The 26,266-nt window shown below is 42.7% G+C and overlaps 2 protein-coding genes across 4 annotated transcripts in view; one reads left to right on the top strand and one right to left on the bottom strand.

Annotated features, from left to right (window-relative positions):
• Window positions 1-412: 412 nt before the first annotated feature.
• On the top strand, window positions 413-6,322 carry ITGB1BP1 (integrin beta 1 binding protein 1). Of its 3 annotated transcripts, none has more exons than XM_010153107.1 (4): window positions 413-552; window positions 2,228-2,292; window positions 5,093-5,242; window positions 5,937-6,322. In XM_010153107.1, exons 2-4 carry the CDS (start codon window positions 2,245-2,247, stop codon window positions 6,006-6,008), a joined length of 270 nt encoding a protein of 89 aa, XP_010151409.1. In that variant the 5' UTR covers window positions 413-552; window positions 2,228-2,244; the 3' UTR covers window positions 6,009-6,322. The 3 variants fall into 3 exon arrangements, with proteins under 3 accessions (XP_010151409.1, XP_010151408.1, XP_010151407.1); XM_010153106.1 differs by having other exon boundaries at window positions 419-552; window positions 2,176-2,292; XM_010153105.1 differs by having other exon boundaries at window positions 419-552; window positions 2,200-2,292.
• A 2,598-nt stretch (window positions 6,323-8,920) lies between these two features.
• ASAP2 (ArfGAP with SH3 domain, ankyrin repeat and PH domain 2) overlaps window positions 8,921-26,266 on the bottom strand; it is a gene marked incomplete at its 5' end in the record, with an annotated part of 44,126 nt that continues 26,780 nt past the window's right edge. The window contains 7 exons of the mRNA XM_010153108.1: window positions 8,921-9,209; window positions 10,331-10,453; window positions 15,470-15,582; window positions 17,189-17,256; window positions 18,911-19,079; window positions 19,953-20,114; window positions 22,590-22,845. Coding sequence (XP_010151410.1) covers window positions 9,135-9,209; window positions 10,331-10,453; window positions 15,470-15,582; window positions 17,189-17,256; window positions 18,911-19,079; window positions 19,953-20,114; window positions 22,590-22,845 — 966 coding nt within the window. The remainder of the gene's footprint in view (window positions 9,210-10,330; window positions 10,454-15,469; window positions 15,583-17,188; window positions 17,257-18,910; window positions 19,080-19,952; window positions 20,115-22,589; window positions 22,846-26,266) is intronic.

The following is a 26,266-nucleotide window of genomic DNA, read 5'->3' on the forward strand; positions in this document are numbered from 1 at the left end:
TATTTATATATAAATATAAGTTTACATTTGCACTGAACTAATGAAAATAAGGTTTGATTTTACTTTTTCTTGCTCACCAGATGACAGCACACCACTGTTGGCCCAAACAGTTCGTTTAAAAAAGACATACATATAGAAAAGTATGACCAGCTTTTCTGTGTTTTCTGATTTAAGGTTAACTCCGAATCTGAAGGAGTATAAACAGTGCTGTATCATGGACCCCACTGTTGCCTTTACCAAGGGCTGTTCTGAATCAACCTAGGCTGGTGCATTAAAGAGAAGAGTTAATATACCGTGGTGGGGTTACTTGTTTGGTGGAAGCCTGCAAAAATGACAGTATTTAGTAAGTTAGCCCTATTAACACCAATTACTGTTCTGGAGTTCTTCAGGATTGCTTTCTTTTATTGTGTTGCAGGGCAAAGCAATAGTAATTCTGATACGTGTGCAGAATTCAGAGTTAAATATGTTGGTGCCATTGAAAAACTGAAATACAATGAGAGCAAAAATCTCGAAGGGCCACTGGACTTGATAAATTACATCGATGTTGCACAGGTAAGTGGGTTACGAAAGACAATACCAACAGCGTCACAGCATCCTAAGCTGAGGTGTACCTCTTTCATATTATGTGCTCTGACACCTCCCTTTGTAAATCTTAGACCGAATGGAATCAAGTAGCTTACTTCAAAAAACGTAAAGCTATGAATCTCAGACACTCAGATCCATCCTGTTGTGTAACCAGAGAAGGTGCACCCAAAAAGCTGTCCTGAAGGAGGCTCAGCGCGAAGGCCCTTCTTATGAGTCGTCGCTGAACAAGTATCCCAAGTGACAGTGTTTACGTTGCCTTCAGCACTGTTAGGATTAGTATCTGGGGAAGAGTACCTCCAGATTTCCTCAGCACCACAGAAGTTTTCCCATAGAGGCAAACGGTCACATTTCTGCTTACAGTCACTTATGACCCTGTGACCAAAGAACCCGAAGGATGACCTGTGTCATCCTTAGAACCACAGAATCACAGAATTGTTTGGGTTGGAAGGGACCTTAAAGCCCATCTAGTTCCAACCCCCCTGCCATGGGCAGGGACCCCTTCCACTAGACCAGGTTGCTTCTTGCCTAACTCTTGTCGCTTGTAGTTATTTTTGTACTAAAAGCTGTAACTGGTTCTCATTAGGTAGCTGATAGTTTGTGTCATTAAAAGCACGAAATGTCTGTTTATCTTACAGCAACTTGACATTTCAGGTATTTGGATATATGCAAAACCTATTTTTACAGCCAAATAAAAGTGTTGCCAGTGCGGAACAGGGCTCACCCAGGGTCAGTGCAGCATGAAAAGGGCGTGCATTGCTTTTCAGCCCATCTGATCTGACCACAGGGTCAGACTCCCCTGAGGTGATAAATTCCTTTCTGGAATCATGTAATATTTAGTATAGAACAGGATAGAGTATTTCAGCTGGAAGGGACCTACAGCGATCTGGCTGGAGCCCCTCTGCTACGGGGACAGGCTGAGAGAGTTGGGCTTGTTCAGCCTGGAGAAGAGAAGGCTCCGGGGAGACCTTATTGCAGCCTTCCAGTACCTGAAGGGGCTACAAGGAAGGTGGGGGAGACTTTTTACAAGGGCCTGTAGTGACAGGACAAGGGGGAATGGGTTTAAATTGAAAGTGGGGAGGTTTAGATTAGATATCAGGAAGAAGTTCTTCCCGGAGAGGGTGGTGAGGCACAGGAACAGGTTGCCCAGAGAAGCTGTGGATGCCCCATCCCTGGAAGTGTTCAAGGCCAGGCTGGATGAGGCTTTGAGCAACCTGGTCTAGTGGAAGGCGTCCCTGCCCATGGCAGGGGGGGTGGAACTGGATGATCTTTAAGGTCCCTTTCAACCCAAACCATTCTGTGATTCTGTGATCATCTAGTCCAATTGCCTGACCACCTCTGGGCTGACCAAGTCAGAGCATGTGTTTAAGGGCATTGACCACCCTAGCAGTAAAGAATGCTCCCTAATGTCCAGTCTGAACCTCCCCCAAATGTATTGACATGAAGTTAAAGAGTGCAGGAGTGGCAGTGAAGCTCCACACAGCAAGACAGGAGCAGGGTTCGTGACGCTGCTGACCCCGTAGACTGAAGTAGGCATAAACACCTCCTCTGTTATCTGTCGTCATTGTGCATGTTCTTCTGTCTGCACTAAAGGCTCTTGTTTGTTTCCCTCCAAAGCAAGATGGAAAGTTACCTTTTGTTCCAGGTGAAGAGGAGTTTATTATGGGAGTGTCCAAATACGGCATTAAAGTTTCAACATCCGATCAGTATGTAAGTGATTCACAACAAACTGGCTCGTTGGTGCGAGTTGAAAAGTGCTTTCATTCATTTCTCTGGGAGACAGATGTTCTTTGTGACCAAAACGTCACCTCTGGCTTTAGGCAAAAGACAGACAGACAGGATCGCGCAGCAGCACTGCTTCATGTCCTATCTCCTCAGGGCTGTGTGTATATTCCTGGTTAGATTGGTTGGATTTATGACAAGAATCCATTCCTTTTGAGCTAGAGCACCAGCCTTTATGCTCTTTGGGCACGTCTTCCTTTCTCTGTGGCTGTCTTGCCATCCTCTCACGTGGAGAAGTAGCCTGAGTGTGGTGGCCAAGGCCGTAGGTTCCCCAGCCCGAGTTAGTAATGCAATTCCTGTTGCTGTTACCATGGAGAGGAAAAACAAAGGATGTTTTTTTCAAGAATACCCGAGTTGGCTTCCTCTTTAAAGTTCCAGCCTTGCACTCCTAATCCAAGATTGCGAGCTCATTCCAGCATTAAAGCCTCATGATTCCCCTTCATTGACCAAGCCTATTTTTTTGTTTGCCTCGTTTCCCACATGGATTTTATTTTCCTTTAGCGCGCTTCAAGTAGCTTTTTTTGCTAAAAACAAAAATCCGGTCTCCTCCCCAGGGCCCTCCGGCTGCCCTTGTGTAGCTTTGTAGCGTAGCCATGCGGTTTCCTTCTGGTTGCCCTCAGGGCCCCAGATACCATAAATACTTGGCCTTGTGAAGTCGTGACCCACCAACCACCCAGCAGTGCCTGTTCATAAAAGCCTCGAGTATGAGGAGGGTGAGCAGCGTTGCTCAATAGCTGAATGCTCTGAAGAGAGCCAAAACATTGCCTTCACTCCCTTTAACCACTCGTTTCTCACGCCTGGGAGGACGTGTGGCAGTCGTTACTCAAACCTTGAGTTCTTCTGGGCTCTGTTTTTGCTGTCCTCCTAAATTCCTAATTCTCATTAAGAACATAGGTTACGCTGTTATTTAAGTTCCTTTGTACTTGGATAAAGATCAGATAGGTGATGTTAAGACTTCTTTATCCATCATTCTCCTGGCTTCAAGCTGGAAGCATGCACAAGCTGATAAAGCCCTCTGCGATTAAGCTTGCACTGGCGTTTTATTGCACTGCGTTCTTTCCCAAATTCTGGCTTTTTGCATCCGTGTCACTGTTGGCATTTAATTTGTTCCGTAGTGTGCTTGTCCACCTAACTCTCTCACAGAGTTCCAAGATGGAAAGGTTTTCTCTGCATTCACACACAGAATTCAGACACTGGGGGGAGAGTTCTGTGATTTGTTTGCAGGTGAATAGGCAGCTGTTTACTTCAGATTCCAGAAAGACAGAAGAATACAAATTTCTTCCTCGTGGATTTCAGCCAATGTTTGAGAAATTATTTCATTAGTGACTGAAATATGCACAGATAGGGAATTCACTGACAGGTTTCCGTTGTTGGTGGGTGCAGCTGCTTGAAACCAAAGGCGAAGCGTTTATTGAAGTTACATGGCAGCTTTGGCCTTCTTCACGTTCCGCTGGCGTGTACTTGTATGTTGTATGTATGTACATACGCCTGTAGCCCAGTTTGCCCATCCGCCACCTCCTCTCTCCACTGCAGAATCCCCTCATGCTCAAACAGTGGCAGGAGGGGAGGAGTTGCCAGGGACCCGCGTGCTTTAGAGGACTCTGTCCCCGCTCTGTGGGTGAGAATCCCCACGCGCAGCAGCGCTGTAGCGAGTTCCAAACAAGTAACTCTAAAAAGTTACACTAATGTGGAGGCAGATCTCAGCATCCTTCATACGGAGACGGGGGGGTAGACACAGCACGTCCCACGTCGGCTCCTGCTGCCTCCAGCAGCATGTGACAGTCGGTGATGGTGCGGATTGATTGCGAGCGATTGCCGAGTGAATGCCGGGGATGGAGGCGTTTTTCAGGCAGGAGCTCTGGTAGGGGGCTTTCCCTCCGGGGTTTCGTGGCAGGCACCGAGCCCACTGTCCGCTTTTACAGCTTCTCTGTCGAAGTGGGTGTTTCTTTAGGCCCTTCCGCTGCTGCCAGGGACAAGGCGTTTGAGGCCGTGAAGACAGAGGAAGAGTTGCCTCGAGGGGCATCAGCCAGATGAGTGTGACTGGTTGGGTAGGGCAGCTGAGCCAAAGGGCTTCGTGTAGGCCAGGTGTGCAGAGGCCTTGTGCTGGACACATCAACCAACCCCTCTTGGGGATGGCCGAGGTCAGAACCGTTGGGACTACGGTGAAACCCTGCGGCCGTGGTGGAGAGCAGAAGTCTCCCCGAGTCGATCCCTGCAAGAATTGGTGCCCGTGCCACATCCACATGGCTACCCCTCCCCCCCAAAGCAACTAACCTTATCCCCACCCTCTTCTGGGAATGGTTTCTGCTCTCTACCCTTCCCAGAACTGAGACAGGGGGAAAAATACTGTGACAGGAAGAAGTTGGTTGTCGTTACCTCTGTGCCAGAGGTAGAGAGCGGGCCACCCTTCCTGCTCAGAGCTCAGTGAGGATAGGTGGGAAACGACGTGTGCTTTTGCAGCCTGGCCAGGAACGCAGCCCAAATACGAACGCGGTTCTGAAACAGAAGCCAAAATGAAATCAAAAATTGCGTTAAACCACCATTTATTTTTTAAAATCTTCACTAAACTCTCCATTAAAAAATTTAAAAAATCTTCATTTTACCAAGGAATACTTTTCACCTGTAAATAAATCTGAAGTATTCTTTTGTAAGAGAGAATCAAAACATGGGGAAAACTGAAATCGCTGATGCAGTGTTGCAGTAACTCTTATTTGCCACATGGTTTCAGGATGTGTTACATAGGCATGCTCTCTATTTAATTGTACGGATGGTCTGCTATGATGATGGTCTGGGAGCAGGAAAAAGTTTACTGGCTTTGAAGACAACAGATGCAGCCTCTGAAGAATGCAGCCTCTGGGTATATCAGTGCAATAGTTTGGTAAGAGTTTATGTTTACGGTATTTAATTGAGGTATCAGTATTTTGATTGTAAAGGGTGATTCTAAAACCCAAGGCCCTTGTGAAGCCTTTTTGGCAGAAGGGGCTGTGTTCACCTCCTGAGAGTGTGAACGTGCCCTGGCTGAGGAGGGGAGAAAAGCCCTACATTTGATCAGCTTCAAGGGAAAAATACCTACACTCCTAAAATTGCCCACGACAATTGGCCTGCAAAAGCTCCTTGCAGCCGACAGTGCTAATTAAGGACAATCCTCTGTATTTAAAGACAAAAACCTCCTAAGATGGGAAGGAGCAGGGAGGGACTGAGTAGCAGTTCTGGTCACAGAGCACGCAGTCACATCTGTAAGCCGGGAGAGCGATCTCCTCTTAAGAGCAGGAGAATTGGTTGTCAAGATACTGCGATACCAGCCGCTCGGCAGCACTGGGGGAAGACGTGAGCTGACTTTCTGACCGCTGGTGCCATGCTGTGATGAAAGCTAACCACTCCGGCTTGTTTCAAACCAGCTCATTTAAAACAGCTTCCCACATGTCACTGCAGACCGCAGAAAGCAAACTGAACCGCACTCGTGCTACTCCATTTCGCGTGTTTCCGCCAAAAGAATGATAAATTTCTGCTTTAAATGAGTTTTGAGACATTGGGAGGTTCTTCAGCAATCTGTGTGTTTGGGTTTTTTTTAGGAACAAGCACAAGCTATTTGCAAAGTGTTATCTACGGCCTTTGATTCAGTTTTGATGTCGGAGAAGTCCTGATACTCTCCAGCAGCATGGGGCTGTTGCACAAGAGGCCCTTGTGCGAGGAGGAAACGGGGCTCCTTCGGGATGGCACAGACTGCCTGGACCTGCGCACCGACCTCCGAAAGACTCGCTGTGCGAGAAGAGCCGTGCGACCTTGCACGTGGTACTTCGTCATTCCCCAAGCGTGACTTGAAGAAATTATTCCATCTTCTGTTTCCAGGACAATACAGAATTTTATATTTAACATGAGTTTTCCCCCCTCCTAAATCGTGTTTTGTATATTAATGTCAATATTGTAGAAAAGTAAAAGAAAACTGACACTTGATTCTGTCTCTCTGTCTGGAAAAGAGGTGGTTGATGTGGACCTCGGTTCTGCTTAACGTAGGTATTGGCAGCGACGCGAGGAGGGTGGTAACAGGTCGTCGTTTTGTGCTTTACGCCTCCGGTTTAACCTTGGGCGCGCCGCCTACGGACTTCCCGTGCTCGGCTAAAAACCCACACGGCGTACGTGTTCGTGCTCGAGCGCCTCTTCTCTGGATTGCCCACTTGACACACCGCACCGCGATGCCCAAGCAAGGAGGAGTAACGGAAGTAGCCAGTGATTTTAAAAGTAGGTTTATTTTTCCAGACATTCGACTGGTTAACAAGAGTAAAATTTATTAATCATGCTCTAATTATAAATCACTGCATCCAGGACATGGAAAATAAGAGTTGATTTTAGGTTATACAATATATACAGTTGCTCTGCAACTAAACAAAATAAAAACCGACTGAATTGAATATTATACATCTCATAGCACTCTAAGCTGCATTTGAAGTGTCACTTGCTCCTTTTTAAACAGTTAACACAGCAACCTAATAGTCTGCCTGCTAACAGGCTTTTGGAATCACCATTTGAATCAGATTTGAAAAGTTGTATGAAATAGGCCAAAAGTTTGGACTTTAAAATTCTTAATTTTATATTATAAATAGATATCTACAGGCTCTAGAATTTTTTTTCCTCTGCCAGAGGAGCAAACTTTGAGAAACGTGGAAAATCGAGGGATAAATTTTGCTTAGCTGCTCTTTATTGGTCCTCAGGATTTTATCTGTCTGCACTGGCAGCGCTACTGAGTTGTCCTCCACAAGCTTCCTGGTTTCTGAGTGACCGCTGAACGAGCGGTGACGATCTGAAGTGTAATTCCCCTTCTAGCAGAACTCAAGGAAAATTTGCATCCTCGTTTAACTTCACGGGTTGTTACATACACTATAAGATTCTGTGTTAAAAATACTGTACATAGGAGATCTGTGCAAAATAATATGCCCATTTACTCTCTAGACTCTATCAGGGATAGAAACGTACAAAATCGTGTTGCAGACGGAACACACCGGTGAGCGGATCAAACTGTAGTGCTAAGCTATTACCCTGGCGTTGCGCTGGGAAGGTGGAAAATGCGGACTAATCTGCTTCGACTTGCAACAAAAATATCTTGAGACATTCCAGTTTGTTCCCCTTTCACACTGCAGCAACAGCATGTAGAACGTGAAGGTCAGGCGTGTTCTTGGCTGCGCCCACAGGCTTGGGAGGCTGTCAGCCAACTGTACCACGTAGGAAAGGTGATACCAGGTAGGGTCAGCGTTGCTCTTCCAGCGCCGACGCAACTGGATCCTTCTCCCAATAAGCATCCGCGGTGGTGGCCTGTTTTCCATTCCGTCCAACGGCCAATTTAAACACCGTTTGTCAGAAATTCAAAGTTCTCTTGATAAATCTAGAGATACAATATTCACGAGACGTGATCAAAGCCAATGTGACCTAGACATTGATTTTTCTTACCCTATGCCATCAGTCGTTTCCTGTAGCATAAGCAAAAACGGGTGCGATTTCACAATATACAAACATCAAAATGACTTCAGATCTGTGTCGGTGTTTTGTATTCCATCAACCAACTGGGAGCCATCCACGGCCTAGCCTCTGCCCACAAGTTAGTAAAACAAATTTAACAACAGTGTAGCTACCATGTGTGTGGGTATACTCTCCGACCACGGAGTGAGCGAGCAAACCACCCCTGTTCGCAAGGCGGTGGCACGGAACTCGTGTCAACCAGGACACAGCGCGGCGCGGTGATGCCTTCCCGCCCGAGGGTCGCTACCCACCACCAGGTATCTGCCCTGTGCCAACACACCGCCGGGTGATTTAAGAACCGAAAAGCAAAGTCGAAACGCTGTAACGAGACAAGTGTAGGAAACGCCCTGCAATCCATCATCATCGTTAAGTACGTTTCAGGAAGTGCAGTTTTCATGTCCTTGAGTTAACGGAGTAACTCGTTAATATTGCCATAGTTTAGTTAACCAGCAGTAGTCACGTTCAATGACCAAAACGGATGGAACATACATAAAGAACATTCAAAAAACAGGTTCTATACACGTGCAGCGTAGAAAAATGAAACAGTCTCAAGCTCACAAAATTAGAACTAGAAAGTTCAACGACTAACACGGATTTCAGGGAACTTGAAGCAAATATCTACATCTGTTCCAAAAGAAAGAGATTTCTCCTGTGGTAAACTGAAATACTTCTCACTTTTACCTGGCCAAAGACACACCATTAAAATTTTGCCACGGTTGACATCCCGGACGACAGCCAGTATGGGAAGATGCTGAACGAGTCCCATTTAGAACCACGCAGCAGCTTGCAGGTTTGGGTTCCAACACTTCAAACGGAATCGAGAACGGAACAAGTTCACTGCCCTCTCACCGTGCACGCGACAGCTCTGACTGGGGAGGCGACACTCAACAGTGGCATTGCCACGTTACACAGAGGAGATCAAAATTACAGCGAACTGATTGAAAAGAATATTCATAACGATGCTCGCACACTCGTATGGATTTTGATTGTTAAAGCTTTTCAATTCACCTTGACAAATACAGGAAGAGTTGGTTTTTTTTTTAAAAAAGTGTAAACTGCTCATGAGACGTTTTCACATAGAAAAAAGTTTTAGAAGTCCCCAAATCAGAACGATGGCAATAAAAAAGTAAGCTACAGTACCTAGGACTCGGGCAGTGCTCTGGCAAGGTGTCTGCTGATAGGCAGGTGAAATGAAATAGAGCGAAACTTATTTCTGTGACCGCTGGAAATGAGAAATGTCTCCACTTATCAGTAGCAATTTAGTCAACAATAAAGTGCACAAATGAGACAGGGAATGCTCCTTTCCGACTGGGGTCTCCATCAATATGACCAATCTGAAAAAGTCCAGGTATTTTTCAAGTTACTCTCCAAAAGGCGTTTCAGTACTCAAAATGAACAGCAGTGACCCTCCTGCCTGTCGTACAAGCCCCTCCCTAGAGCTTCTCTGTGCAGCCGTGGTCTTTTTCTTTTGCAAATGGGAAACATGATCAGAAAATTCAGTCCTACAAGGTGCACTTGTTATTCGGCTACAGATCTGCTTTCTCAAATTCTGTTTTATCCAGAAGTAACACCTTTTCATGCAGTACCACTGCTGTGTTTTCAGTGCATTCTGCAATGCCTGGCTGCCCCTTCTCTGTCCCTGTTAAGTTGCTTCTGCTTCCTCCTCCTAGCAATTGCTGAAAACTAAAAGGACAGATCAAGCTTCAACAGTTCTGGGTTTTGCATGACTCTGTTTGTGTTTATACAGCATTATTGTTAATTTAGACTGAAGTTCCAGTCTTCGCTAGCTAACAGAGCAAGTGTTTTCATGCACAACAATTTCCCAAGGCTTTGCTTTAGCTGATGAGGCTCTGGAGTGTAAATAGCCGAGATGGTTTCCCAGCTCACGAGCAGACTTGTTTCTCAGCCTCAGTCAGCTGAAGAATTAAGACAATACAAGGCTGTCTTCTGAGGCCTACCACACAGCATCTTCAAGGAAGATGCTTGCCCAGAGAAGCTGTGGATGCCCCATCCCTGGAAGTGTTCAAGGCCAGGCTGGATGAGGCTTTGAGCAACCTGGTCTAGTGGAAGGTGTCCCTGCCCATGGCAGGGGGGTTGGAACTAGATGATCTTTAAGGTTCCTTCCAACCCAAACCATTCTGTGATTCTGTGATATGAAATAGTAGCAAATTCTAAAACTATTGAACCCCCCCACAAAGAATTTTCTTAATCAAACAGGTTCTATTGTGAACCCTACTAATCAGATAGGTTTCTGGCTTTTCTCATTCAGATTTAAAAAAAAAATCAACCTGAAGTTTTATTTTTGAACAAAAGAAATTTCTGTATTCAGGTTTCCATGAGATGAAACTTTTCTTGTTTTCTGGAAACCAAACAAGGGATCTTCTGACGCCAGTGTCAACCTCTACATTTCATTTCTTTCTTTCAAATAAGTTGATGGAAAATGCAAAACACTCACCCACCACTCTTGATCTTCTTCACCATCGACTACAATAATATCTCCCTCTGAAAAAGTTAGCTCATCTGGGTTATCTGCGACACAGTTGTAAATTGCTTTTACTCTCTTGGGTTTAGTTTTTGACTGAAATATAAAAATAAGCAAATGTTAATAATACAGCATGGAAGAGACAGAATCAACTTGGGACTTGATCTAAAGAAAGCTTCAGAACTGCATCCAACTGTTAATTTTCATAGGTTAGAGTTCAGCTACATTTTTTTATGCTGGGTGCTCATGCTCCAGGCTGAACTTGGCAGCATGCAAAGCGTTTCAGCAGCACTGTGCCACCAACGTGGGTCAGTTTTTCCCTTAGCCATCTTCCATTTCGGCTCATCCAAGCCTGTCCTCAGAGCTCGACATCATTGCAGGAGTATGATTTATTCAGAAGATGGAGTGATCAAGATCAAGGGCTACACAGCAAGCGTAACAGCAGCCGCTTTGTCAGAAAGAGGCCTGAGCCACCTGCCAATACGCCCCTTCCTCCTTTGCTAAACCCATTTCAGCAGCGTGCAAACCCTCCGAGATGTCCTCGGCCTCTCTGCAGTGCTTTCAGGACTGCAAGCCACAGGGGTGGTTTGTCAACACTTCCAATAGAGAAGTTGAGTAAGGAGTCGCAGTATTCCAATACTGCAGTGGGACTCCAACCCTAGTTGTGAACTATTTGAAGTGATGCCAGAATTGGGTTTGCTCTGGTACCACAGCATCCACCACCCTAATCTCACCCCTCTCCCTGTGCAACCCGGCCTGCTGCTGCAATTGTTTTCAGCCTCCTCGGTCTGTGTTGCAGACCAACAATAATGCTACCTACATAGTGTTTCCATGCATGGAGTGGAGAGGCACAGGAACTGAAGGCAGAGCATAAACTTTCCACCACGAATTCATCCTTTTCCCCAGTCTGCCCAGCCATAACCAGCTCTCTCCTTTTTACCTGAAGCTGCCAGAGCAGACAAGTGCCATTTGGGTCAAGAGATGTCTGTTAATGCAGTGGGTGTTTAGGACAGAGGCTCCAGATGGGACAAGGAAAGGAAGGTCTCATCACCATCCTGCAGTCCCCCAGGGACTGGTCTCTAGTTAGGTCAGCCACGGAGTGGGAAGCTTGTACAGGAAGAAGAAACTCCCTTCCCAGTCTGCAAAATGCTCTGCTGGGGACAGTACTGCCCCACAGCCTCCTAATGTGCACTGTGTTAGAGCTGAGCGCCGCGCAAAGGAAGGGGGATGTGGACGGGGAAGGAGGGAGGTAGCACGACTGCTACGCTCCTCTGTAAGCACCCGTTTGCATGCTGGTATAAAAGACCTGGCCTGCCCAGGGTAGGCATAGCCACAGGGTCTATCTGTGGGGCACACCCCCGTGAGCTGGCAGCCCTGCACCGCATCACAGCGGTTCTGCCAGATGCGCCATCCCAGCCAAGTCACAGTTTGAACCACAACCACCTTCTAGGTCAAGAGGGAAAAGCTTCACATCAGTACGACAGGGACATAATTACTAAATTCAAAGCACAGTAATTACAGGTATTTCTTGTTCTTTAGAAGGCAAGGAAGTTCAAATAGGTCCCATTCCCAGAAGACAGAAATCTTCCAGGAAAGTTTCCCACATATCTACAATACAGTTTCAAAAAAGTAAAATATACACTGAAAAAACAGACAAACAAACAAACAAAAAAGATGCATCAGGAATTTCCATCTGAAAAACAGGCTACTGGGCAAATGCACTGTGCAGGAGATAAGCCACTGGCTACACGTGCATGTACAACCAGACCTCTTTTTTCTTTACTCAAGGAGCACTACTGCAATCATCTCCTAAATCTGGGCTGGCCTCTGGATTCTCTGGCAGGGTAAAGACTTAGCTAAAAAGGCTGGAGTATAAGGCTAAATGGAGCGATTTAGCCAAAGTACTTAGCTAGGCTGATCTAGCTAAAGCTCTTTAGCTGAGGGGGCCTTGACTAAATCTCAGCTAAGATGCTGCAGCTAGAGTGCTTTAGCTAAAGCACCTTAACTAGCACACGCTCCCCGAGCCAGGTTTCCCTTACTTGTCTGTCCTATGACAAAAGAAAATCATCCCGCTGATTTTCTCAGTGTCACAAAATTCACCCTACTGAAGCCCTAGAGACATCTGGAGAGTCAGATTTGTTCTTCATATCACGTACAATTCATATTAAACAGTGGGGACACTGACTTCCTAGAAACTAGCCCAGGTAGCCCATTCACTCATAACCAAAGCAATCTGGCCTATGAGATGAAAAATGGGAGAACAAGACAGAGGAACTACTACGACTTTTAATGTATCCAGAAAGCCAGGTAAGGAGCCGTTTCAGGACCAACGGATACGTTGAAAGGATGTTGCCAGTGCTCACACCTCAATCTCAGAACACAAAACAGAAACTGTGATCAGGGTCCAACAGCTTCACAAAGTAAAACTGGCAATTCCCTTGGTGCATGTAAGCAAAAGGAACAGATAGTCCCCTTCACACTATTCATGCCATTTAATTTTATTGTGGCTTAAAACACTGTTGTGGTTTAACCTCAGCTAGCAATTAAGTACCTACCGCACAGCCACTCGCTCACCTCCCCCCCTACCTCCAGCGGAGGAGAAGAATCAGAGGAAAAGACAAGGAAGCTCATGGATTGAGGTAAGAACTATTTAATAATTGAATATAAATTGATAAAAATACTAATAAGATTAACAATACTAATAATACTAACAATACTACTACTGATATGTAATCGAAACTATAGAAATAAAACATATGCTACAACTGCTCACCACCCACCACCCAATACCCAGCCAGGTCACAAGTAGTGAGAGTCAGAGCCAGACAGCCCGAGAGACGCAGCCCGAGAGCGATCGCAGCAGAGTCTGAGCAAGCCCCAGGAGCAAGAGAGTGACTGGGAAAGCCAACCGACCCACCAACTAACTAATGAACAACCCGAACAAACGGGCTAACAAACGAATGAGCAAATGAGCGAGCTACGCCCCCCCAGGATCATCCTGGCTCTTACACTGAGCATGACGTGCTATGGGATTAAAATACTTGGTCAGTTTTGGTTAGCTGCCTGAACTGTGTGTCCTCCCACACTGCCCGCAGCAAGAAAGCTGGGAACACATGCGCAGTATCAGAAGCTGGAAAAGACCTTGAATTGGTACTAACACTCCTTAGCACCAACTAAAAACACCTTATCAATACTCTTCTGTCAGTATTCCTCAGGGTAAATCCAAAACATAGCCTCATACCAGCTACTGTGAAGAAAATCAACTTTGTCCTGACTAAAACCAGTGCAAACATGAAAGTTATTTTCAAGACAGACAATAACTTGGTTAAACAAGAGCGGGGGAGGCAAGAAATCAGATTTTATACTCCCAGCTCTTCAGCATTATCAGATGAGAAACAGCCAACAGGAGTTCTAAGAGCTCCAGAAAAAGATGCGAGGCTATGCACACAGGCACACTGGAGTCTGTCCTGGAGAGTTACTATTCCAGCAGACATGGCTAAGGAAAAATGGATGAAGGGAGAGAGACAGAGGGCTGAAGGCGGCAAGTCTCTGTTACAGCCCATTAAGGAGACAATCACAGAGCCAGGAACAGCATGTCTCCTACCTCTTAGTTTATTATTTACCTACTGAACCACACTCTGACACAGAATATAAAGCATGAAACAGCCCACACCTAGTCACACAGAGCACCTCAGAAAGTATGGACTCTCTACAGTGTGATTTGTTTACTATGGATAAATACTCTCATGGTCAAGCATATGGACGTTTCCTGTCCATCACACAACGGAGCAACAGAAAAATTGGAGCAAGGACCAAAGACCCAGCCAAACTACCCATAACGGCTCAGCTGACAACTGGAAATACACCAGTATAAGAATACAGGTATTGACACTAATGTGTGATCATTCATGGTCCTAGACAGAAATAACAGAGTACAAAAAGGCCACACAACTGGATCAAGAGTTCATCTAAATCGACTCTTTTCTAACAGTCACTGTGAGGCTGGCGGAGGGTGGAGAAGAGGAATACATGATATCTCCAGCCTGACACTTCCTGCCTTCCCCTTCACCCTTCAATCACCTTCTGGCTGGGGATATCTCAAGTCAGATGTGGTTTCTGTCTATGTACCAAGAGACTTCCCTCCTGTCACCCAGTGAAGGCATGATGAAGAGAATCAACTGCACAAGGAACTGGTGTCTTTTCTTTTGAACTGGACTCTTACTAGTCTTGTCTGAAGCCATTTGACCTACCAATGTTAACAACGATGAGCATATTTAATTCCATTATTAATCACAAAAGCTCCCTTATTACTTACTTCACTGAGGTTCAAAAATGAAGTTACATATCATTTACATGTGACTCACCAAACTCCTCTACAAGTGACTCATTGATCCAGCTTATCTACCTACAACAGACTTTTTACAAGAGCCTGTAGTGACAGGACAAGGGGTAACGGGTTTAAATTGAAAGTGGGGAGGTTTAGATCAGATATCAGGAAGAAGTTCTTCCCAGAGAGGGTGGTGAGGCACTGGAACAGGTTGCCCAGAGAAGCTGTGGATGCCCCATCCCTGGAAGTGTTCAAGGCCAGGCTGGATGAGGCTTTGAGCAACCTGGTCTAGTGGAAGGTGTCCCTGCCCATGGCAGGGGGGTTGGAACTAGATGGTCTTAAAGGTCCCTTCCAACCCAAACCATTCTGTGATTCTATGGTTCTATGAATAAGCCAAACCATACATTCTGTGGATTGTGTGGGTCAGATTTGGACACAAGCAAAGAATCTTCGCTTTTCTTTGGTTTTTCTTTGGGTTTTGTTGTGTGTTTTTTTGTGGTTGGGTTTTTTTTGTTTTCTATTTTTTGTTCATGATTGGGTTGTTTCTTTTTTGTTTGGTTGGTTTTGTCTTTGTTTTTAATTTAAAATCACATACTATCATATAGGAAATGCAAGAAAAGCAACGTATTTAGTACGAGCCATGCACATATTTAACACAGGGCACAGGCTTTGTATTTTTCATGTTTCTCACACTTTCTCCCTAACAGGATACACTATTACATCAATACCATGTTTGATCGAGTGCAAAAGACTTAATGCAATCAAAACCCAGATTGTCTACTTACGATTTGTGATTTCCTTGGCATTGGTGCTGGTGGCTGGATTTGTGCCAAAGTATTTGCTGCAGAACTGGTTTGTGTTACTGGAATTTCACATACAGAAGACGACTCTCCTGCTGCTAAGGTAAGTAAAACAAGTAAACTTTTAGGCATGCTTTAAAAAAAGCAAGAATGATGATACATATTGAAACCAAATAATTTATTCTTTAAAGGATACAGATAATTTTATATCCCATGAGTATTTCGTTTGTTAACGGCTCTTTCTAAATAACTGAACAGTTTATCTAACCTTTTCCTTACCCCTTTTCCCAAACACAATTACCTAAGACTTTTAATACTCCAGATATGCTAAAAGAGAAAAAAACCCCTATAAAACAGATAAGAGCAGAACCAAATATCCCATTTCCCCACTCATTCACTACAGACTGTGTGCTTTTAGAACCCTTCTTTCCTAGTAAAGGCTGTCATTATCAAGATGCTGTATCCTGCACAGGAGCCTTCTCACACAGATAGCAGACAGTCATGAGCAAATTCCCCTGGGTATGTCAAGGGGAAATAAAAGAGAATCACAGTAAGAACCAATGAACATAATATATACAGTGGAAGGGGAAACTGGGTAGGAGAAATCCCACTACAACCACCAGAGAATCCACACAAACTTTACTTTGGACATTTTATTGAGATGACATTATTGTCATGCCCCAAAGTGATAGTTACTTTGAACAAGGAAAAGAGCAGGGTGAATAATGAACTCTCTGCATTATCAGGAAAAGAGAAATATCAATTTGCAATTTAATTAAAAGTGACACGATTTGAGCTTTGGATTTTCAAACTACAAACACATTTTCCTATTCTGAAATGTGTATCTGTCACCTTGTTTACAATACATACAAACCAGACAGTAAACTAAAGTTTTCATAATGCATCCTTTGTTTGAGTGGGGTTTAGGTGAGGTTAGGAAAGCTAAAGCCCAGCTGGAATTGAATCTGGCAAGGGATGTCAAAGGCAGTAAGAAGGGCTTCTGTAAATACATTGGTAACAAAAGGAAAATTAGGGAAATGTGGGCCCATTGAGACAGGGATCTGGTTACACAGGACAAGGAAAACGCTGAGGTACTGAATGTCTTCTTTGCCTCAGCCTTTACTAGCCAGACCAGCCAATCCCATCCCAGAGACACAAGGAAAATCTGGAGCAAAGTCCTGCCCCTGGGGTTGAACAAGCCCATGTACCACAGTGGCCACTAAGCGGGGAAGCAGGACCAGAGGCCACAGGCACCAACAAACCCAGGAGGTGCCGCTTGAACACCAGGAAACACTTTGTTACTGAGGGTGACCCAGCCCTGGCACAGGAGTCCAAGGGAGGCTGTGGAGTCTCCATCCTTGGAGTTACTCAGAGTCCATCTGGACATGGCCCTGGGCAGCTGGCTCTGGGGGCCCTGCTTGAGCAGGGGGGCTGGACCAGATGATCCCCAGAGCTCCTTCACAACTGCAACCGTTTTGTGACTCCAATTACATGGCTCCATTATTTACATTAATTGGCCCATAACTCTGTTCACACAGAACAGCTTGAGGCATCAGGGCCTACACAATCAAGAACAGAAACAACAAGAATGCTGGTACTGACTGTATTTAAGTAAGGTAAATAAATTAAAACCACTCCACTCTTCCTTAGGCTGTTATAACGACAGCTTAATTACAAAAAAATAGATCTCTAAAGCTCAATTACCAGTTTGTTGTACAGACCCAAGTCCTCTGGACTGCCCTTTGTTAGTTATGCCAGATGGCTTCTCAGTCCTGTGCAGAAAGTTAGACATTCATCCGTTTAAGAAAAAACAAGAGCTTGAACAGCAACAATATTTTCCAAATTATAGAAGTCTTGTCATGTTGTCAGTATATGCCAGTGACAGCTATTTTGCTTTTAAAAATACTACTTTGCTTCCATATTTTTGTTTACACCAATTGTAAGTTGTACTTAATTTAAAAGTGTAAGGCAGAAGAGTAATGTAGGTTCAATTACTGCAATTTGTGTAGAGCAGATTTTCTTTTCCTAAGTTCTGAAGTTCCTTTCACTGCTATTTTAAAATTCTTTATTAAAATTATGTATCCATATTAACCTGTAAATTATAGCAAGCTTCAGCAAGTTGCTTCTCCCTTTTATTTAGTATGGTATCTGCAATCAAAGGACTAGAAAGTGAGGACAAAGGTTGTTTACCTCTTTCATTCACAAAGGATCAACCACATATATTATTTACCTCACATAAACACATACATGTCCTTGTATCTTATAACTATCTAAGTTTGTATAGGCTGGCTGAACTCTGCCAAATTATTAATGTCAGAGAATCCAAAAACTTCCCAGCCATGTTACTACTATCTTTCCCTGTGCTTACTTTCAGAAAGATTTCTCCAAATTACTCTTATCACAATTTAAACAGAAGTCGTCTTCATTAGAGCCATGATGGCATGTAGAAAAGGAGGTCATAATCCAACACTTTGTACATATTTGAAGACAGGTATCTATACTACAATTTCTATTTTAAAAAAATATAAGAGAAACTTCTTTCTTCCAAAGTTTTCTCACAGATCATATTTTCTAGACTTCTCAATACCCTATTGATCTCCCATGACTTCTGCCTATTTTGTGTCTTTATGTCCCTGCAATACTCAAACTGAACAACAGCAGTCGAGCTGAGGCATTACTGATGTTCAGTTAACTGGAAGGGTTAATTCATATAGTTTGCAGGCTAAAATCAAACAGTACTATTTCTCCTTGACTCTTCCAGCACAGCATGAGTTCTCAGATTTACTTCTATTTATGACTCACTATGTCCTTGCAGATCCTTCTCTTAAGGACTTCCGCTTACATCCTTCAGTTTTGCAGTTGATCTTAAGTACTATGTGTTGCTTACTGGATGACACCCCACGTCTCCCTTGACTACTACTCCAGTTTTGCAAGGTTGCTTGGGATATAATCTTGGTTCCCAGTACACGTCCCTCCTAGTTTTGTTTCCTGCAAATTTAAATATAGTATTTTCTGTTCCAGCTCTCTCTATTCCTGCCATGAATGAAAATATTGAATGGAATTGAACCTATGCAAAGCACGTGAACAATAAATGGCACAATCGGACATCAGATCTCATTCTCTTTCTTTATTAGGTAAGAATTAAAAATGGATTATTCTTTGTAGCTTCTTATTTCCACCATGGCTAAGCATTCTGTAGGTATTCTGCAAGTCATACAATCTGAAATTACTAGGCTGTCTTGCTTTTACTGTGGGAATCCTTGTAAGGTGCTCCCTTAGTGTCTGTCCTGTGTTCATTCACCTACTCTACAACCCATCGTTGGCAAAAGCAGGCATGCTTTACAGACGACTTGCATGTTGTACACCACAAAACGCAAGTGAATCATAATTATGAAGTATATTAAATACTAAAATGACAAGAGTTACCCAGGAATAGGCTTTCTTTGAGAGATTCTACTAGGAGGTTGTGGGGGCAGTGGTGGTGGGGTTGGCTTGGTTTGTGGAGGAGCTGGTTGCTGTTTAGACTGCTGGTTCAAAGCTTCTATAATGCTGGCTGTCTTTGCCACGGGAGGCGGTGGTGCTGGAGAAAGCACATCTATGGAGGAAAGTTAAGAGAGTGAAATGGAATTAAATTTGTATTTACCACTTCGGTTTTGGGTTCTCATCCACAGATTTTCCTGGTTTAGGATTTTCCTCCATCCAAGAAAAATGCTTTACTACATGCAACCAGTAACAAACAGAAAGCAATCCTTCCATTGGAAGGAGAACCTCTTTGGAAAGAGGTTACCTTTTGTTTCACCTAGTCAAGGTCAGCGAGCTCACAAGGACTTCAGTTCCTTAAAGCATTAAAGTACCAGCAAAGAATTCCTACCAACGTCAATCATATTCTTGAAAATAGTAAATCAGAATATATCTAATAAAATGCTAGTATTTGCTCAATCACAGACTTCATTTTGTGTTTTACGGAAAAGTAACTGAGGGAATAATATCTGAGAAACTGTGTTTAGAGGAATGTCTTTTCTTAAAATCCTGTTATGATTAACATCTAACTAACTTCACATTAGGTTTAGCCATTAATTAAAATTTCTACTGAATTCTTGAAACCACCACAACAGCAGCTGGCATTGAAACATCTCTTTGCACTCCCACAGTCTGCAAGAGTCAAGCACAAAGTGGAGACATAGCCTCAGGCCTACATGTAAAAAGGCATCTCAACAACTAGTGAGAAATGCAGCACTGAAGAGCTCTTTAACTCTAGTCATCAACAGTGTTTTCTGTTGACCCTGCGCTACACCAGGCAGTCCTCACTGGAACATCAGAGAAGACAGTTCATACAAAGTTACTGGATGGGAACGATAGGCCAAAGCTACAGTCACCAAAAGAGGAAGTATGAGTTGTGGAAATGGAAAAATAAGCCAACTATGATTAGATACAGCAGAAGGGAAAACAGGGGAAAGTGGAAACATACTTGTAGATGTTACACGCAATGGCGGCACAGGGGGATGAATAGCTGGTGGATCTGATGAAGACCTCTGCCTGCTTATACTTTCCACTCCTAAAGAATTTGTCTTCCACATTGCATTAGATGAAGAAATTGTCTGAATACCACTGCCAAGAACTGAAGGCTGAACTAAAAAGAGAGGAAAATACTGTATTATTATTATTGCTTACCCTAAGCACAAAGTGTTAATATTCACACCCGTGCTTTTAAAAATGGTGCAGCTAGGCTGCTATATTCAGCAACAGGAACCACTGCCATCCTGCTGGAATGCCAGGGCAAATACAGCCTGGTGCAAAAAATTACATACAAATGCCTGGGTGACATCTTACTAACATGTCACCCAAGTAAAATTCGTCTCCAGTCATGACTTTAAAATACATTAACACTTGAAAAGGCAGAAATTTCTCAACAAGAAGACAGAAGGCAAGCCTTGTTACCTTCTTTAATCCCTGACTGATCAGCTGTTATCTTCTCAGGTACTGCAAGAGAAGGACCTCACTCTCGCGTGAGCGTTAGCAGACATTGCTGACTCAAAGTGAAACATCAGTTTTGACTTCGGGTTGACATAAAAATGTAGTTCTGAATTTCACCCAAATAAGAAGTTATAACGACTGGTCATGAAACAGTTACAAAGTACGATTTCCTCGGGGTCTCCTAAATGACTCCATTCTTAGACTGAACAGCTGCCTCCCCATTTCATAAAAACACACTACAGGTTTTCTTCATAAAGCCAGTGTTTTGCACATACCATGCCACTTCTCCCTACTCAGCACATGAGCATCATATTAAGAAAAGATGAAACAGAGTAAGGTATGAATAAATATTAGGTTGCAGGGAAAAGCATAAAAGACTTAGAACACTTGGAGAACAGCCTAAAGCTAAGAGGATAAAGGAGTAATAATACACCACAAACATAACTTCAACAACATCAGCAATCAAGAAGCAGCTAGGATCGATGACACTATTACAGCTTTTAACTAAAAATACAACGTAACAGGCTAATACATTGCTAAAATAAAGAATATGAGCTAATAATCCAAGCCAGGCAGCATGCTTTCTTGGCGTGAGTTGCACTACCCTGGTGCCAAGAAGTCTGGGGTTGGGAATGAAATTAAAATGACACTGTTTGAAAAGTGTCGTTTAGTCAAGGGTGAACAGGGGGTAAAATAGTATGGTTGGCCTTGATTAAAATAATACCAAAGGGTAAAACAGTCTTTTAAAGTATTACTATTACAACTGTATTACTAATTTAGACTTAGAACAACTAACAGTTAAACAGATTTGGGTGAATTTTCCTGTTTGGTGAGGGAAGCGTTCCTTTCCATCAAATAAAAAGGAGTTGTCTAGATACTAAGCTTAGACTTCATGCAGAAACGTTAGATGAAAGGATTCCCACCTTGGTTAAGATTATATGCTGCTAAACTTTCCCCCATCTCATGCTACCTTTTTTAAATAATCCAATACCATGCTGTTCAACTGTCCTCAGCTTTTCTGCTGACAAAAGAACGTATTTTAACCCAACTTTCATGCTGCAGCCATTCCTGTGAAACCAATAACTGACTTTTCACATTACACAGACATTCAATTTGCCCTCTCAGACACAATCACTGGTGTATGGAGTCTTGCATTCTGACCTCTGCACGGTGCTCCCAAAGGCAGAAGCCACCCACATGTGCCTAGAACATTCCCCACTTTTCTCTCCTCTTACGGAGTCTGAATTACAGTGTCACAGAAAACTGTGTGTTCACATGTGTTTTCTTGAATTATTCTTGATATAAATTTAACATCCATGAAAGCTGCTGCATTAGCAACAGTATTAAAACAATGAAACACACTGAACATGTACTGTACAAAGAGGACCCACAGAGATTTCTTTACGCTTCTTTAACATGATCCAAACAGATTATATATGAAGATAAGAATGAAGTTCACAGCATCAGCTTTAATGGTAGATTTTGCAAGCACACAACCCATCTGAACCAGGATAAGACATTAGATTTACATTGTTCTGCTGTTCAGGGTATAACTAGTACTTGGCAGTTACATTTTCAGTCAGGTACCAGTTCCTTAAAATCATCCAGTTCTCCACATCATGAGACTTATACTTTTATTTTGACAACCATGAAGTATATATTTATTAAGAGAAGACTTTGCAAGGTTAAAATCTCTCATGTTCTGTGTACACTCTCTATTCTCCCAGGTCTTAATTTTCCACAGCAGTCAAATGCTACTGAAATTGAACTCTGACAATGACATCTTCAAGACACAGAAGTATGAAAAGACAGAATATAACAACAAAAAAAACATTGCTGAAATAAACTGACTGCAGCCTTCCATTTACTACATTGTTTAGCTCTACTGAGGTTACCTGGACATCGCTTTTCCAAACACTCTTGTGTATTTTCTTGCAGGTACACTGAAAATCAAACTCTGAGCAGGTTGTGCAGACTCACTTCAAGCATATAAAATGAAGTCATCAATAAGCTGTTCCACTACTTACCTGTGCGAAATAACTGTCAAAGAAAACCTAAAAACGTTATAGTAATAAAAAAATGTTATGATCTCATTCTTCTAACCTACAATGATATTGTTTGGTGTGAGTACCTTTGCCAATATTCCTTGGAGGTAGAGGAGGTGCACTACTCGTAACAGGCACTGCAGGCTGAATGGGAGGTGGACTGCCACTGAGTATTGCTCCGTATGTTTCATTCTGTAAGATGCTTGGCATAAATCCTCTTTGCTTATCCTTAGCAATGTTTGCTGCATCTCTTGCCAAGGATGCTACATTAGGCTGAAGTTGGTTTGATCCAAGTTGGTAGAAGCTGACAGGCCTGTCCTCTCTCCGATTGGGACTGGGTTGCTTAAACACAATAAGAAAAGTACTCATTGACACCACAATAGTTGCACTCATTTTATTTATTAGTTGATATAAAGTTATTCATTTCTAGAAAGAAAAAAAAGGCTTCTAAAATGCATTTCTGTTGCTTTTATTACATAACCTAAAACCTACATTCCACCCTCTTCAAGACAAAGTAACTGCACACTTTAACAAAAAAAAGACTGTGAATTGCATTTTAATGCAATTATAATTTTCTCCATTTCTCCTGTAGTATACTCCTATAAAGTAATACTGTACCCTAATATACACAGGACTACACTCCTATAGATGGTCAACATAGATATTCACACTGGATCAAGTAAAGTTTCCCTGCATCAAAATACCAGGCAATATTTTCCAAAGTAAATATACAACTGAAGACCCTAAGCCTCATCTGAAGTTCAGCAGCGTTAGATGATCATAATCCCAAAAAAGGGACACGATTGGACCTAAGTATTCTACCTGTAGCTCAGCCTACAACAAATTAGGAGCCAAAACTTCTCACGAACTCTTTTTAGCTCACTAATATCGCTGGACAAGTTTGGGAGATTACTTCAACTGGCAGCTGGGATGGAACATTGCTCATCCCGTGCACATTATCAAATGAGATCTAATTAGCTGTCTTTGAGATTTACAGCAAGTCATCTGCTTGCTATGCACACTGAGTATTATTTTTCCTGTTTCAACAGCAAGCATTGTAATTATTGTTATCAAATGATAATTAAAATAGCTGCAGTTATAAATTCATGTGGCTAGTACAGGAATGGGTTGCAACAATCCACAGCTCAGAGAGCATAAATATGCCTTTAGAAAGAGCGTTAGATAATCACACCGCTGACGTACTGTCTGTATGATATTCAAATAACCATTTATAGTAATAGCATTTAGGCAGAATGAAGATTTACACCAACGGCATCACAAATAAGCAATCGATTTTCCTCTGAATATATTCAGTGCTTACTCTGGATTGATCACGTAGGGTCTTCAGACACGCTACAGCGCATTATAGTTCAAAGATTTATCAGAATGATGTGCGTGACAGCCAGACGCATTAATCCCTACCTTTGCTTTGGCTTAGCAGCCTCACTCCTCACTGGCTGATACGCTTCACTATCCTGGTTTACCAAACTGAAACAGTTCAATACAGAGACAAATGTGTGCCAGACTGAAGGCAAAAGATGAAGTAGGACCAGCAGCTGCGGCGTGGAACTGCAGCAGAAACCAGTTGGATTGTCTCGGCATACTTTTAGGTTAGACCTTCTTTTATATGAAAAATTCTGGACTAAAAGAATGTCAGCTTCAGACATGACCTTTTCTGACAAAGGTTACAAAATCTATTCAATTGCTTTACCAGAGAGACAAGCCCAACAGCTTGACATCTGTAAGAGAACTCTGATGTGATCCTATACAACAGCAGTATTCACTGGTGCATTCCATGTAGTCACAGACACTTGTCTGTGATTAATAGTCCTTAATCTCCTTTCAAAACTCCCTGTAGTATAAGCCTATTAATAGTGGGCAGTGAAGTAGCAGTTTCATTACTTCATTGCTGAGTAGCAGATAAATGCCTATACGATGTGGAGCTCAGGGACTAGCCAGAAAGCAAATGCTCAGCTGCAGAAGGCAACTGGCAACAATGAAGTGAGGAAAAAACAGATCAAAAAGAGAAATTCAGAGTGTCCCTGAAAGGGGTTTGCTAGATATCTAGTTGCAAAGTATCCAAAAGGTTTTACAGCTGCAAAATGAAACTCTAAATGAAAAATGAAAATTAAAGCTCTAAAACATAATAGAATGTTTCAAGCTGCTTTATCAAAAAGGTCATCATCACCACTGTTATCGTCTAGATGGTGATACAATATATAGGAATACATAAATACTGGGATATGATACAAAAGTTCACCCAGAAGAACTGGATTTAGCAGCTCACACATTCCATATTCTTGCATAGACACCAAAATTCTCAAGAAAAATCCTAAGCAAATTCTCAGAAGGTAGCAATTGTGCTTTGAAAGGGATGGTTTCTGACACGTCTTTTGCTCTGTGCTGTTAACTCCAGTTCAAGTCAAGTACCAGAGGCAACAGCTACTTTAGACTGAAGAGACATGACATTGGGAGAAGAATCCTATGCAGACAAGACCTTGCAAAACTGGTATTTTGCAACAGAGGAAACTTACTGATGTCAAAATTAGTCTCAAAAGCATTAAGCCAATTCAATGGTCCAATGATCTAGCATTTTTAAATACATTCTGCAAAGACAATGAACCTACAACACTCTGGTTTTGACATTTCTGAAAGCAAAGGAAAACCCAACATGCAAGATCTGGCTTTACATTATTAAGTATTAGCAATTCACACCCTAGCTGAGATGGGGGACTTTGCAAAGGTATTAAAATGCTAAAACTTGTAGAAAGAGAAAAGTCAAATTTCATTATCCAGAGGAGAAAGGGCTTTTTGTTAGCTACTTACAAGAGAAAAAAAAAGTCTGTGCTAACATCTGAAGATTAACTAATATAAAGCCTATTCTGTATTCTTGCACTTTATAAAGGAAGCAGAAAAGGCATAAGCAGTTATAAAACCACACACACAAAAAGAACAAAAATATGTTCAATACTTACAGGGAATACTTCAAATTATGAAAGTTTCAGAATGTCATTAGTATTTAGGAGCCTATATGGCATTTCAAATTACTTGACCATAGAAATCCAAGACATTTTTAGTTGTTCAGGAATCAAAACATGGTAGTTTGTTCCTTGCCTGTATTTAAGTGCTTAAATACTTTTTGAGGTTGGTCCCCAAACTGGGTAATTAAATTTTGAAAATGCAATTAATTTCATATGCTACTGAAATTCTTTGTAATTCTTGTAATATGACCATCTTTGGAGATACTCAGAAGCCATCTGAGCATGGCCCTGGGCAACTGGCTCTGGGTGGCCCTGCTTGAGCAGGGGATTGGACCAGACGGACCCCCAGAGCTCCCTCCCAAACTCAACCACGCAGTGATTCTAGACCCAACAGCACCACACCACCACCAGAAATTTCAGGTATGCAAAGGGACAAACCCAGAATTATATTTTCATGAAGATTCAGAAATAAGACCCTAACCTGCTATTCATGGAGGTGGCTTATTTAGCGCAAAAGTTTAGTTCCCCTGAAGACAAACCAATGCAGAAATTGTTCCAAAAGTGAAGTCAGCGACTGGAGCTGTTTCACAAACACGAGGAGATACTGTAAGGTGCCTCCCTTTGTAAAGGCACCTTCACAGTAGATCTAAATACTCCTGATGTATTGAAACAAAGAAACTGGCTAATTGTAATTTGTAAGTGTAATTTGATCACCACAGAGTCATATGCTTTAAACCTTATATTAAAAAGGAAAAAGAAGCAAACTACAGTTTAAGGAACTA

Source organism: Eurypyga helias, unplaced genomic scaffold (genome assembly GCF_000690775.1).
Source record: "Eurypyga helias isolate BGI_N326 unplaced genomic scaffold, ASM69077v1 scaffold12076, whole genome shotgun sequence".
Classification (NCBI taxonomy): domain Eukaryota; kingdom Metazoa; phylum Chordata; class Aves; order Eurypygiformes; family Eurypygidae; genus Eurypyga; species Eurypyga helias.

Bases quoted from the DNA above. Each gene is read 5' to 3' on its own strand.
- ITGB1BP1 (XM_010153107.1), top strand. From the start codon at position 2,245: ATGGGAGTGTCCAAATACGGCATTAAAGTTTCAACATCCGATCAGTAT. The intron at 2,293-5,092 runs GTAAGTGATTCA...ACATGGTTTCAG, and splicing joins TTTCAACATCCGATCAGTAT to GATGTGTTACATAGGCATGC. The intron at 5,243-5,936 runs GTAAGAGTTTAT...GGTTTTTTTTAG, and splicing joins TATATCAGTGCAATAGTTTG to GAACAAGCACAAGCTATTTG.